At 40.2% G+C, this 15,390-nt stretch overlaps 1 protein-coding gene across 1 annotated transcript in view; it reads right to left on the bottom strand.

The window, feature by feature from the left end:
- Positions 1 to 8,253, bottom strand: part of LOC147061083 (teneurin-3) — a 168,275-nt gene extending 160,022 nt beyond the window's left edge. Inside the window, exons 1-2 of the mRNA XM_085905468.1 lie at positions 7,974 to 8,253; positions 4,752 to 5,015 (exon numbers count right to left, since the gene is read on the bottom strand). Of these exons, the coding sequence (XP_085761594.1) occupies positions 4,752 to 5,015; positions 7,974 to 8,253 (544 nt within the window). The remainder of the gene's footprint in view (positions 1 to 4,751; positions 5,016 to 7,973) is intronic.
- Positions 8,254 to 15,390: the final 7,137 nt, after the last annotated feature.

The following is a 15,390-nucleotide window of genomic DNA, read 5'->3' as shown; positions in this document are numbered from 1 at the left end:
ACAATTTTCTAAAGGGAAGGCACACTGTAGTTTGTTTTCTGTAGTGCTGAGAAAGTGTGAAATTATAAATTACAGTATCAAGCCATCGCTTCTGCACTCCATCCTACGCAATGGTCAGGGCCCTCCCAGCCAAAAAGACTAACCAGTTGGTTTCGTCCCCCTGGCCACCACAGAGCCGCAAATCCGGCAACACCATTTTATATGTTGGTAGTGGTGTTATATGTATCGCTCATGAGAAATGTGGCGTGCAATTGTGTCGTTTATCTATCCATTCACTACCTGTGCACACACTTGCAAACTTTTGCCACTCAGTGAGAGCAGCCTTCAGGTTCAGCAGCAACTACCGCCAGCGCTATGGCCATCCAAACTTGCTGGAAAAAGTAAGGATGGATTTAAGTCCATTTTTGATAGGCAGAATCTTTTCAAATTTACTGGTACTGTACTGTTGATTCTGAATATACAGTACATAGTCAGACTGTGAAATACTTCCGTTTATATTGTATTTGGCTTATTACAGTTTGCTTTACTTGACTTTGAGTTTGATACTTTATTACACACTCAATTTTTTTTATATTTTAGAATGAGGTTTAGTGCCCTCGACAGTAAATACAAACATTTAGGTGCGAAATGCACAGTCTCAGACAGTGTTAGGTTCATGTATGTAGTAAATAATGTCCTTACTCTGGACGTGTCAAATGTCTCTTAAAATTTGTTCCAGCTCATTTGACATCCACCATTTTATGAATGAAAAGTATGAATAGCACAGACTGGCCCACCGTGAAACTTGAAAACAAATCTAAAACTTGCCATTTTAGTGATTCATTTCTTGGAGAAAAAAGAAAGTAAAATGAAGGCAGCAGGAATATTTCTATTGATCTTTCACCTTTTCAAAAATAACGATGTGAGAATAGACTTTGGTGCATTCTTTTGGATAAGCATGCTGAGGGTGAAAATGTAACTTTCAATTTATGTTCAGCATTCTCCACTGAGGGACCTGTAGTCTCCAAACGGGAGGTGATTCCAAAGAGTGGGACCGCAATAGTTGAGGCTCCACCCCTTCTGAGCTTTCGCTTAGTCCCTGGTACCTCTAATAGTGTCTGGTTCACTGAACTACGGTAGAGGCTGGGCAGGTGCGTCAGGTTGAAGGAGCGGTATGGTGGGGTAAGACAATTTCGAGATTTTAAAACATATAACACAATCTTAAAAAGACCTCTCAAATGTAGAGGGAGGAATGCCAGAGTAAGAGTTATGGGCTCATTTTGGAACAGCATTTTGGACTAACTGGAGACGCTTGATGGAAGACTGGCTAACTCCAAAAAAAAGTGCATTATAATCTTCCAGTAAAGATGTGAGGAAGGCATGAATTACTGTTTGAAGGTTCCCTTGAGAAAGGAGGTTTTAACTTAGCCAGCTGACTAAGATAAAAAAAAGCTGGATATCACAACAGGACTAATTTGCCGGTCCAATTTAAAATCACTTCCAATGCAATTCAAGAACTAAATTTGAGAATGTTTGTTTTAGCTAAGGCGCCAGGGGGCTCAAGTCAACAGGAACCTTAACTTCTGTTTTCTTGATCAAGGCCCTGTTTCTTGAGCACGGGTTGCACTACAGCATGTTTAAATTGTTAGGGAACTATAACAGAAGACAGACTTCTGTTGATAATGGCCAAGACAGATTTACCATTACTTGGGAGAGTCTTCTGCAAGAAATGCGGGGGAATAGGGACATGAGGGGAGCCAGATGGCTTTGTCTGGCAAACCAGATTCTCTAAAAACTTCAAGGAAACAGCTTTGAACAAATTTAACACAGCTGAACACAGGACATGAACTGAGGGATTAAATGTTTGACACAAGCTGTAGAACCCTAAACAGTAATAAATGTAGGAATTTGTTAAAGAAGTTGCTATAGTCAAATTCTATGATTCATTATTTTTACTAGGAATCATTCATTTTTATGATTAGACTCATGCATTCTTTTAAACAATAACATTTTTCCACAGTCACTTTCATGCCCCGGTTTAGCTCTCTGAATAATTCACTAGGGGATTCCCTCAAATAAATGATTGTGCTGCATTTTAATTAGTCCCAAATTATAATTATAGATTCATTTCTCCAATTAACGGGTGAATATTTGCTATCATTATTACAGGTAAAATTTAGTAAAAATTTTATTAGGTGGGGAGAGGAGAGAGGGTGTGCAACCGTACCGTGCTGAAGTTGTCAAGAGATGGGCATGATTGCGACTGAAATATGGACTGCATTTATGAATAAACGGGCCTGAACGGGCCACTTGCGCAAGCTGCCGCATGCAGATTGGGTTAATGGGAACCTTTTTTGAATGGCTCATTTCTCTGGGCTGCTTCATTAAATAGTCAAAGTCAAAAGACAAGTGATGCCCAGCACAATAGAGGTTTGATTTTATTTTTAAATCCCATTTTGTCCAACGTTTAAAGTCTAGACGTTGGAAAAATGACTAGAGGGTTCAAATGATTGTTAAAGTGAAAATTGGTCTCTCTGCAGAACAATTTCATCATGTACTGCAGCTTCAAGAACAAACACCAAGCTATTTTTTTGTGGAGCATGGAACATATTGACAACATTGTTCAGATTTGACTCTGCATATGCAAAGTTGGGAGAAGTTTTTCAGCTGGAGAAATAACATTAACCAGGATGACACTCCCAAATGTCAATCTCCGGTTTGGTCTCGTAGACTGTACATTTGTTTAAGTCTGACATTTCTCATCATTAAGAGGGTTTTCTATTCTATTCTATTCTATTCTATTCTATTCTATGACCAGGGGAGTCCAAACCTTTTTCAATGAGGGCCACATATATAAACATGTAGGAGGGGGTGGGCCACTTATGAGAAATTAGGTATATAGCCTTAACATTAGTGTATTAAAGTTGGAAAAATCAATTGAAAGTGGTCAAATATGGGATATTGTTGAATATGGTTCAACACTGCATTCATCACAGCTCTCAAAAAAAAAACTTTGGTAGCTCATTCTCAGAACAGCATCCTCAGATTTCTTCTTAGACATAAGATTTACAGTACACTGATCCCTCACCACTTCATCTATTGCGGATTCGCTATTTCACGGTTTTTAAATGACAGGAGAACGACGTTTAAATACACGCTGATTGCTCATGCTACGTCTCTGCTCCGCTCTCACCCTGCTGGCCGGCTGGCACGCTCCCTGCGCTAGTCCTCGGGGGGCAGGAGGCGCAGGACGCGCAGGAGGAGGCGCAGGAGGCGCAGGAGGCGCAGGAGGCGCAGGAGGCGCAGGAGGTGCAGAAGGCGTGGCAGCCGTGCGCAAGGGAACCGCAAGGAGGAGGAGGTGTCAGAAGACGTGACATGGTATTATATGTGTGTTCTTTTATTTACTGTAAAGCTAAAATACATGCACAGAACAATGTGGGAACGGTTATGAAGGGAATGGGAAAGGTTTATGTAGCGTAAAAGTATTGGTGAGGGTTTACAAAGCCTTAATAGTGTGTACTGGACCACAATGCCATGGAAGATTCACGCGCAACCGTGACTCACTTTGGTTTTGCTATGCATGATGTCCCCCGGGTTAATGTTGTGTGTAAATCCTGAGGGTGAACACTTTGCGTTGCTTGATAAGGTAAACCCCACTTCAAATGCTCTCTAGCGGGCAACAAGAAACACTACGTATTGGAAATTTCAATACAATGGTATTCAAATTGATAGATAATGCCTATACCGTTTCTACTTAGCGGATTTTTGTTTATTGAGGGTGGTTCTGAAATGCATTTCCCACGATAAACAAGGGATTTGTTTCGTTTTTGTTTCGTTTATTTCAAACGTGGAAAAAAAATACTCACTCTAGAGAGAAAAAACAATAAAGGGGAAAATGGGACGGGTACATTTCAAGCTTGTTATTGAAATTATTCGTCTTAGGCTCACACCTATTAACATTCATTTGAAATGGTCATCAACATTAACAATGCACTCAGTGGGAACAGTGATGCTCACTTTCTAACTTTTGCGTCTTTGAGTTTGTCATGTTTTGTATCTTGGGGTACACTTCCTTTTTGGTGGTGCAACTGCCTTGATTAACAGTAGTAGTAGAACAGTACTCCCTGTGGTGTCAAAATTAAAAAAGTGCAATACACACAGGCAAGAGTTGAAGTGCAGGCCATATTCTATTCTATTTATAAAATGTCTTGCAGCCAATTAAAAATGGACAGCAGGCCGCAATTTGTCAGCGGGTCGTAGTTTGGACACCCCTGCTATAGACAACTTTGAGAATTCAATTTAGCTAACATGCATTTTTTTTTGTCTTTAGCAATGTGGGAGTCAGCCGGAAAACAAAGAGTAACTATGTTAATATTAATTTAAAGAAAAATCAGCATCACTCACAATTTGCCCAAATGCAGTGTCTCGGGTTTCCACCGTGATCGCATTTGCACTTCAAACCATCTCATCAAGCGCGGTTGCCTTGTGCGCGCCTCCTCAACCTTGCAACAATTTGCACCCCCCCCCCCCCCTTTCCCCCCAAACTCCCCCAACTCAAAGCCATCTTTGATTACACGCTCGCCGTGGGGTGAACTTTATCCAACTTCTCTCCTTAATGCAGAGAAAACAACCAGGTGATGCCATCAGAAGGACATCTTCATTTGTTCCTTCTCCCGCCGCTTTTCTTCCACCAACCAGTAGCAAATCAGCCATGAAGCCCCGCCCACTGCAACTTCAGCTACCCGCCAATAATTCTCAAATTTCCAACTCACCCATCTCGATGTCAGACTTGTTGTCCATTTCTGTGTCGGTCAGTGTGAGAGCAGAGTTGGAACGACTGGAGAGGCAGGAGTTGGGGCCCACCTTGCCCCAAAGGGCAATGGTGCGTTCAGGGGACTGGGGTTCACGTAGCTCTGAGGCGCCGGCGGGCCTTCGGGCGTAGGTCCCGAGGGGGTGCGACAGGCCCGTCTCAGGGCACAGCGCCATGCCTCGGCGAGGCTCGCAAATGCCAAGCTGCCTCAGAGAGAACGTCTGCCCTACGGAAGGGAAGCGATAAAAGTTAATAAAGCAAACAAAAAACAAGCCTAACGACCAAGAGATGCACACTAATGTAGTGGAAGGTGAAGGGGGAAATGGCGGATGGCGAGAGAGGGGGACGGGGGGGGGGGGGGGGTGTTAAAACACCAGAGGAAGAACGAGTCAACCGACTCTCAAAGCAGCTCCAACTTGAATGCCTTTTTCAAAATGTTCAAGCTGCAGTTTTATATTTAAACCTCGTGGAAAATCAAGGTTAATCATAGACATGGGGGGGATTTCCATAGACAACACGATGAAAGCGCTTGCTTTTATGCACTACGTAGAGCTTAAAACAAACGAAACTAAATGCCCCTCAAATCACCAATTTTAATATCAAAATATCAAATACCAAAATGGTTTAGAGTCCTGTAAATAAGCATTTTTTTCTTCTTCTTTTGAGTCACCGCTCCTAAGTATTGATAGATTTGTTTATTCTCTTATTTAGTGTTTTTGAAAATATATTCAAGGTATTAATTTTTACCATTCTCTGGAGTTTTATTTGTGATGTATTGAGCAGTACAAAGCCCCAAAACTGATCTATTAATTTATTTTAATTATTTCATTGTTACTATTTATATTTTTGTGTTTGTATTTATCATTTAATTGTATTATTTATCTAGATCACTTCATTTTAATTATTGTCTTGAATAAGTAATGCCCCGAAATGTATTGAATTTATCTGTGTACCTTTATTGTGTTTCTTAGTAAAGTTAAATGTATTTACTATACTTATTATTTATTTTTTGTGTTATTTAATTTAATTTTATAATTTCCATAATTTTATTTCATGATACAATATCCAAAGTGTCCTTTTAAATATATTTGTCTTTATTTTATGTAACAGCAATAGCCCAAAATGCTCATTTTTTTGTTGCATTTATTTGTACTATTTGATTTCACTCACTTTTGGTAATGAATTTATTATTGTCTTCATAGCTTTCTACCAGCGAGCATGACAGCTGTTGTCAATGTCAATGACAAACAAACAATGCATACAATACAATGAGGCACATGCTGCTTTGCTTTTGTCAAAACACAAAGATATATATCCATTTATTTCCATTATCATTGTATTGCTTGATTGTTTTTATTTTTCATGAATCCAAAATGTGATATAGAAGTAACACCGAATAACATTTCCAGTAATGCTCATTATAGATGACTATAATTTAACATATACCAATACTTCTTATAGCGTTTTCTGTGTGACTGATGAAGGTTCTTTCATGGTCCGCCTTGTGAACTTGAAAGCGTGTGAGATCAAATTAAGCGTACTGTATTTAAATGTCAACATGTACATTTGTGAAGCGAGATCATGTGTGCTGAGCAAATTTTGAAAATACATGAAATTTGGCATTTAATATGAGATGAAGGAAGCTGAATATATTGATCAAAATCAAGAAAAATAACTTGACCACTTCACATTCTAAAACGGTCATTTACCAGTGGGATACTATGTGCCAGTGTATTGCATTATTTTTTTTTCTAATTGCAAGCTTGTGAGCGGGAGGACAGCCACACAATAAAATGAGCGGTTTGAACCTTGTGTAATTACAGAAATTAGGCCGGCAGCCTGAAAGTAAAAAAAAATAAAAAAAACAATGGAAACACATTTTGCCTCAGTTATTTCCAGACGCAATGACTGGGGGGAAAAAAATTAGCTAATTTGATGTTGCCTATCTTTATCGGATTCCAATTTAGTGGCAAGCAGACAATCTCTAGGAAGAGGTTGCTTTGAAGAAGTGAAAATGGTTCAAAGGACCCTAAAATGGCTGCTTTGAGCTAAAACTCCTTACAATTTTCTGGCATGGCGTCTTGACACTTTTCTGAGGGAATCCCTCATGATGGACGGTGGATGACTTCTTATTTTTATTTACCCTTCAATTTCAGTGAGTTTTTACGAGGGTAGAGGCAAGGTAAGGGTCATAAATTAGGGTTTCAAGTTAGGGTTGGGGATTTAGGCAAATCTTAAGGCTTTAAAGTAGTTTTTCAATGAAAGATACAAGTCAGCGTTTCATGCCTGCAGGGTTAGGCTTTCAAGATAGGGTTTTAAGACGGTGTGAAGGTTCCGTGACAGAGATATGTCAATAAGTCAGAATTACTATTTGAAAGTAGGATTTCGAAGACAAGGTAAGGTTTTTAAGTAGTGAAGATTTCAAGACAGGGTTGGTGATTAACAGTCAGGTTTAAAGTTGGGTTTATGGTTTCAAGGTGGTGTTTTAAGTCATATAATTTCAAGGGTAGGTTTCAAGGAAGGATAGGGCTTGAAGTTACGGTTCCAAGACAGGGTTACAGTTTTAAGCCTGGGTTAGGGTTTTATAGTAGTTTTCATAAAGGCTTATAAAGTAAAGGCTTTCAAAGTAGTCTAGCAAGTTAATGTTTGAAGTTAGGGTTTCAATCATGATAAAGGATACTTGCAAGGGAGGATATAGGTTTTAAGTCATCGTATCAAAAGCGCTGATAAACATTCAATGCATGACAAATGTGCGCATGCATGCGTTGGGGTGGGAGTTATGGAGCATCCCTAGAAACAAACACGATTATTTCAAAATATTGGAAAACAAATTGAAAAGAAATGACTGTATATGCTGAGAAATCTTATATTATTAAAGACACCCCTGGAGTGAATGAGATTGTGTTTGCATTTATGTCTTATTTTGCAGATTCAATCAATGGCGTTATTGATCAGTTGGTAAATTGTGACATTTCAATTGATGTTTCATGCTGTTTCTGCATGAAAAAAAATCTGCCAATCCCATCTATAAAGTATAAAGTATAGTTTTAAATTCGACTTTTGGTTTCAAAGTAGAGTTTTAAGACCGCTGGAGGCTTTCACAGTAGTCTTCCAAGTCAAGGTTAAGATTTGAAGTTAGGGTTTCAAGCACAATAAAGGATCATGATACCCGTGTGCTTCTGACCTGGCCTGCTGTACTCGGCACTCTCCTGTCGCGCCATCTCCGTGACCCGGCCCCCGAAGAGCATGCGCGCCGGGTCATGCTCAAAGGCCTGGAGCGTCTCGCTGGAGCTGTACGACTTTTGGGTGGGTACGCGGCAGGATGGCGCAGTGACGTCTCGGGAAGCGTCCTCACGTTCCGAGGCGTAACGGCACTCGCGTTCGAATTCTCCGCCTCGCTCGCGATGCTCTCGCTGGCTCTTGGAGAGCGAGCAGAAAGGCCGCTGCTCCCTCACCCGTTCCATGCTGCCCGCATGCCTTCACTTACAACTTTTCAGCAATTTTGTTACCCGGGCTCCTTCTAATAGTCCCTGCTCGGCCCCACCTTCTCACTCCATTAGGTCCACCTACAGGGGGAATGAAAGAAAGGAAGCGATAAGTGAGGCTTATCGGCATCTAATCATCACATAAAGCTCTCAACCTTAAAACCTTGGTTGACTTCAAAACTGCATTCCAATTGGTTAAACTTCTTTCACAGTGATTGTTGTGCTCAGTGTAAACGAAGTCCAAATCGACTGCCTTTAACCTAAAAGCGGCATCATACGCATTTCTTTTGTCTCCCATAATGAGGGTTTGTGTATAAAAGCTTCCTTTCTTCAGTAATGTCCGTCTTGATCTCGTTCTGTTTCTTTTTTGTGTGAATTATACAGCACTATTTGCCTGGCAGATAGATATGCCATCAACACACCACTCTTCTTCCCAGTGACCGTGTCACATATCCCTCCGACCAGCACAGCGGTGCCGCACAACAGCAGTCCACAGCCTTTTTATGTGTATAAAAGTGATCAAGTCATCACAAAAATCACAAAACAAGTCGCAGGGTTCAAAACTTGGGCGAAAAGTAGCTGCTTTTGTCCGGAAATTACGGTCATTGGGTTTATGTCAAATTAACAAAAATCTTAAAATCTTTAAATCTTACAAAAGCGAGGCAGACAAACAAGAAACTTCGGAAATCTCAAACCAAAGATTGAATGAGAATGTGACTAATCCATGTTTTATGAAAGAAAAAAAAGCCTTGGTTGGAATGCGAAACCCGAGTGTGTCAGGACTGTTTTATTACCGTCTTCACACTCATACACACTTTCATTTCTCCCTTGGCTGCGCTATGAGAGCGGGCTATGAACTCCCATTTTGACACCCCCACCCTCTCCGAATGAGCTGTACTTGGTTTCACTTCAAGCATGGACGCCTCCCAATGACACCGCGGGAGCTCGGACCACTCTGGCGGCAACATACGCCCCTGGGAGACCGCCGGAAAAATGCAGTGACACAAGCAGTATGAACACCATCGTCATCTTATTATTTTTTTGTATAATGCTGCATCCTAGTGCTACACACACACCCTTAAGTAGACTTATATTTGTGTTGTAATTCGCAAGGAGCCCTTGAGTGACCAAAGGAGTAAAGTACACAACTACCAGCATGCTTTGCTTCACACGTACGAGTCGCGTGGGAACGCTACCCGCTGGTTTTGCTTCATTGCGAAAAGGTCACATAAAGCTCTCGGGAAAAGACTATTGTGCGTTCGTTCGTAGTCCCCAAAAAAGAGCCCATGTACTCGTTTGACCTTAAAATAAAAGACTCACAAGATGCGACAGCGAGTTGGAAGGAGATGGCGCATCACTGTTGTTGCTATAGTGACGACAAAGACAAAACCGCAGCTGTTTCGCGTGACCTCACACCACTCAAGCATGATTGGTTAAGGTTGTTAATTTGGATATATTTAGCATGGAAGACTGATGGTTTTCTGGTCATTACTTTTTTTAATTTGTGAAATATATATGTATTTCTGTCAGTTTTAGAAAACATTATTAGTAGTATTATTAGAATTAGTATTGGTATTCCATCCATCCATCCATCCATTCATCCATTTTCTGTACCGCTTGTCCCCACGGGGGTCTCGGGCGTGCTGGATGGAGCCGATCCCAGCAGTAATTGGGCAATAGGCGGGGGACACCCTGAACCAGTTGCCAGCCAATTGCAGGAAGTATTAGTGTTATTGTTATTTTAGGGGAATGGGAAAGATGATTTTAATATTCTTTTTTCTTTTCGTTAAACATTTTTATATTAAAAAAGATTTTGAAATCTCATAATTGCTTGACTGTAGCAAACGTATTTAAGACTGTTTTAGAAAGAAAAACATTGTAGAAACTAAGGAAATATTTTTGTCTCTGGAAGGTAATTTTTTTTCATTTTTGTTATTATTTTTATTCTAACACTTATTGTTTTATTATGTCAAATGTAGGGTTAGGGGTTAGGGTTAGGGTTATATATATATATATATGTATTATGTTTGATGTTGCTTAAAATTTTTCTTTAAAAAATAATAAAAGTATTCGATATAATTGTTTTGTATCATTATAAGAGAACTACAAGTAAGTTTTTTTTAATCATAGAGATAAGAATAAATTATTTTAATAAATATATTAAATGATAAAAAGGTATAATAAGGCCAGTCATCATTTTTGCTTTTGTTTTTTTGTTTGTTTATTTGTTTGTTTGTTTCTTTGTTTGTTTGTTTTTTTTAACTTGAAATTGGGTGGATTACTTTCACAACATAAGATGAGTTACCTATTATCAAGGATAGGCTTAAAATACTTAATAAATATGGAGAAATAATTTAAAATATAAGGTGAGAATGACAAAGATAGGTCATCCTAATAAGGTCAACTTATGTATTATGCCATTTGAATTGAAAAAAAACTAAATGGCGCACAAGATAAAAGTAATTTTACCCAATATGCACCGCGGACATAACGAAGCAGCCTGCAGTTAAACACAAAGTCCCTTACCATAGCTTTCAGGCTGCAAAGAAGTCTGGTGAAGGGCTGCTTACATAAAAGGATAAAAGTCTTAGGTGATTGTTAAAAAAAAAAAGAAAAAATGGTAAAACCTTCCTCTTATTTTCGCCAGCTGAGTATCGGCACATATATTTTAAGAACCGGAGTAGAAAGTGATGTGCCAATGCTGTCTGATTATGTTTGAAGATTTTTGGAAGTTGGATCATGAATTCTTCAGCAAAATCTGTGTTCTATTTTTCAGTCTTGCCGTTACATTCCAACACCACTACCACCACCCCCTACCACTCGTGCCTTTGATCATGCACTTGAATCGAGGCAGGCAGTCACCCGTGAAGCCACTGCGAATCAGCGGCCGAAATTAGTGTCACAGTGTGGGGGAAAGAGACACTTGGTGATCTATGGAACACTGCACACTTCCCAATAGCTCCCATGCCAGACTTGCCAACCCCGCCACCCTCCACCCCCCAAACTCTTTTTCCCAGTCCCAACCATAGTGTGTACTAAAGTATATTTAAGGGGCGACATGTCTAAGTCAATTGGCCCTTTGGGACCACTTTGGGGCTCAGCACCACAGACAAAACCTTTCAAAATGTCTTAAAAAGAAAAAAAAATGTACCGCTACCATAAGGGCACCTGTGCAATAACAACAATGGTAGCTACTTTTTCATCCTAATACAGTGTTAAAAAAAATAATGCTAAATATAAACTAACTCAACACCAATAGTGACTGACATAATGCATTATAAATGAATACCAATAGAATTCTATCTGGACATGACCCACGCTGCAATATGATTGGCAATGCTTCATGTGGATAGGATAAGCCCTAATACTACATCCAGACTGGAGAGGCAATATCTGACTTCAGTGTGAAAGCGTTATTATGAATACCACTAACCCTGCCTAACCTGATACCTAACAAACTTGATTACTTTTTCATTTTGTAAAAAGGTGATACATAATTGGAATGATCATCTGATTTCACCTCAGACTGCCATCCTTGGTCATCCTTTCTGGATGCAGCAGGAAATGATATTGCGAGGGGTGTGTCCTGCCTAGATCGCTAGTAATTAAACTATATTAATACTAATTGTTGCAACATTAACAAGTTAATGCCACACCTATAATACTGAAGATTGCACAGTGGTTAAATAGTATTTAGCGGAACTGAAAAAAAACGTAACATCAATCATCCGAAGGATAGGCAGACAACACCTGTACAATGTTATTAACTGCAGCTGTCTTTACAATATAGTAGAGGATACAGAAGCTACTGTTCCAAGCTACAAATACACCAAGCATACAAGGACAATAATGCCAGTTAATGCTACAAGCTACAGTATAAACGTCCGGTCAAAATGTAACTGGATATATATCCATCCATCCATCTCTCCCTCCCTCCCTCTATCCATTACCAGAACCGCTCTATCGTCACGAGGGGCATAGCCGGCCGGGCTGGTGCCTATCTCAGCTGACTTCGGGCAGTAAGTGGGATACACCCTGAGCTGGTTGCCAACCAATCGCAGGGGACACATAGATAAACAATCATTCACACTCACAATCTATGCAACTAATGTGAGAAAAACCACTCGGGCACAGGGAGAACATGCAAACTCCCCAGAGGAAGGCCTGAGCATGTGCACGCATGTGGACAGTTGTACAATCAAGGTAGCACGCAAGAGCTATCATGTGTGCATTGTAGAAAACTTAGCAAATGTTTGCCATATTTAGCTAACCTGACCCCTCTAGCAACTATTAAAAACAAAAAACAAAAAAAGGGAGAAATAATGACAGTGGTCCTAAATGTTGGCAACATTCTTAATTCCTGCACGGTGTAAGAAAGAGGGCCAGGAGGATATGTTTTGTCTAAATACATGTTGACTTGGTCCTCAGCAAGCATTCCAGTTTCTCATATGGCCTCTTTTCAAAAGTTGTCCACCTTTGATGGAGAGTCTGTATTGGAGTTATACCTGTGATTTGACTGTTTCCATTGTAGACTATAAATGCATACTTTATTAGTCTATTACTGTGACAACCTGGGCTCCCTTGGTAACAACAAACTTGAATCTATCCATACATCAAGTGCTTTTCTTTGCAATATAATAGCCCATTAATCAATCAATAATCAGATAAGTTTCTGACGCAAAATCAAAAGTGCATCTTGGAGACTGACACATGAATAAAAAATATACTAGTGAAGCGTGCGTACCCCTGACAGCCGCACACACAAGCATTTTTGCAAAACAGATGAAGCCACCGTCGCCCCGCAAATGCTGAAAGGGCAACTCTTCCCTCCGTAAGCAATTTCTCGCGCCCCGGTACTGTAATTATATTTCCCGCATCAGCCAACATCTCCCCGTCGGTGACCTCTGTAAATAACGCTAATAAAGCTCACCGGGGCAGCTCCCAAAGAGCGTCCACTTGTCAGCCAGAGTGGCCTGGATGGCCATGGTGACAACGGGCCATTGAGGGGGAGAAGAGGGGACGTGGCCAGAGGGGCCTGGCGGCGTCTGTGTCTGCAGAGCCTCCAACAATGCTCGCCCCTGACAGCTTTGCATAATTCATCTTGTCGAGGCGCTCTCCTGCTCTCTCCTGGCTGTCGGTGCTAAGGGTATATGGGGGGGTTAGAGGAGGGAGTCAGGGCAGCATTCTATCAGATGATACCTGTTTTTTTCCGTGTAGTTTTGGAGTTTGAGTGCAGCATATTGCCTCGACTCTGAATTTTGAATGCCGTTGCAACCAGATTGTCTTCTTCTTCTTGGTGGAGGCTCAACGCCTGAATGCATTTCACTCTTCCATCCTGAAGGCTCACTCACGCTTCTAGTAGATGTGGAATAGATGCAGGAGCATTGTAAAAATGTGGTGGGCTATCATATCAGGGGTGGGATATGTTCTTTCAAATGAAAAACATCAAAACTGACTACTACCACCTTTGTAGAGTGGTGTCCAGTCCTGCTTCAATGTTCCTGATGGAATTTTAAAACATGATACTATAGATCAGGGGTCTTGCAGGATTATTATGAGGTCGATTATTTGAAAGGTGTGTTGGGGCAGGGAAAATTATAAAAGGCTGCATAGGGACTCTCGTGTAACCGGACTTGGACACATTTTGACTGGAATCATGATTGGAAGCACCAAAATAATCAGTGGAATTTTCAATGAAAATGTCAGTATTCCAGTTATTGTCGATGGAATCTCAGACAGACATTCAATATAGCGCCAATGTTTGTCTCATTGGAATCCCCGATCGAAGCATCAATTGATTAGAGCCATTTATGGACTATCATTGGAACAGCCAGTGGAGTCTTCTTTGAAAATAACAATGGAATGTCAATAGAATGTTCTATTAAAGAACCACAATGGCACAAATATTATGACAGGTATGGACCATGAAAAAGGAAGTAGTCCACAAACTTATAGACATGCTGTATGGGTTTTTTTTCCCGTATTTTTGTGAAATTTAAGACTTTGCCTTTAGCACATTGTTGTAAACTCTGGACACTGTCAGAACCAGATTGTCTTTTCCTTTGTGGAGGCTCAGCGCCTGAATCCATTTGACTGTTCTGTTCTTATACTGCATCCAATTGTACATGTACAGTGTCCTTAGGCCACCATGTGTTTGAGCAATGCTCTAAAGGGGGTTTCAGAAAAAACTCCTGAACTCCTATATCACGACATAAAAATGTACAAAAGTAATTTTTTTATATATTTGATATAGTATGGAAAAAAATAGGTAAAGGACAAGAAGGTAAAGGACAACCAGCCCTTCTTGTTAGCTGATGTCAACATAAAACTACCACTATTGTTGTTTTTATAGTATTATAAATCCGAAGTTCAAACTTTTACTGCATCCTTCATTTCCTTAAAAGGTGACAAACTATCTATGCCGCATAAAAACAACTATTGATATTTCCTAAAATACTTTCCAAAAAAGAGAAACATTTTATTTTGCATGCTCCTAAAAGAAAGGCACTCTATTGATGGTGCGCTTTGCTAAAAAGATGACTAACTTTTGATTAGCATTTCCCGAAAGAAAAACCTTCAATATTACACTTCCTGAAAAAAAGACAAACTTTTTCATCTCACATGAAACAGAAAGCATAAACAAACCCTGAAGGTTTTTTGTTTTTGTTTTTTAAAGCCTAAGGGCTGAGAGGGGCACTGTTATATGTTGCCATTAGTTTGTTTTGGGTGGATTACTATAATCTTAAAATAACAGTGACAGCAGAGCAACGAAGGGGACAAAAAGGAAAGTGTATGAGGGCGGCAGGAGGAACAACAAAAGTTGACTGCATTTACAAAGCAATTCAATCGCAGTTAACCACACTCTTTTCCTCAGTGACCAATGATCTTACTCCGGGTGGGAAGATGATGAAATCCTGCTGCTAAATCTCTTGTTTTACTGCTGCGCCGAAGATAGGCTGGGAATGCAAATCTTGGACACACGCGCGCACACACACACACACACACACACACACACACACACACACACACACACACACACACACACACACACACACGCACACACACACATCACCATATCTCATCCTAACCAGTTTGATTGTTTCTTTTTTTTCATAC

This window comes from Syngnathus leptorhynchus, chromosome 2, assembly GCF_054491065.1.
Source record: "Syngnathus leptorhynchus isolate UIUO chromosome 2, UIUO_Slep, whole genome shotgun sequence".
In the NCBI taxonomy this organism is placed as follows: Eukaryota; Metazoa; Chordata; class Actinopteri; order Syngnathiformes; family Syngnathidae; genus Syngnathus; species Syngnathus leptorhynchus.
The sequence above is the reverse complement of the archived record's forward strand: the minus strand, read 5'-3'. Positions and strand labels throughout refer to the sequence as shown.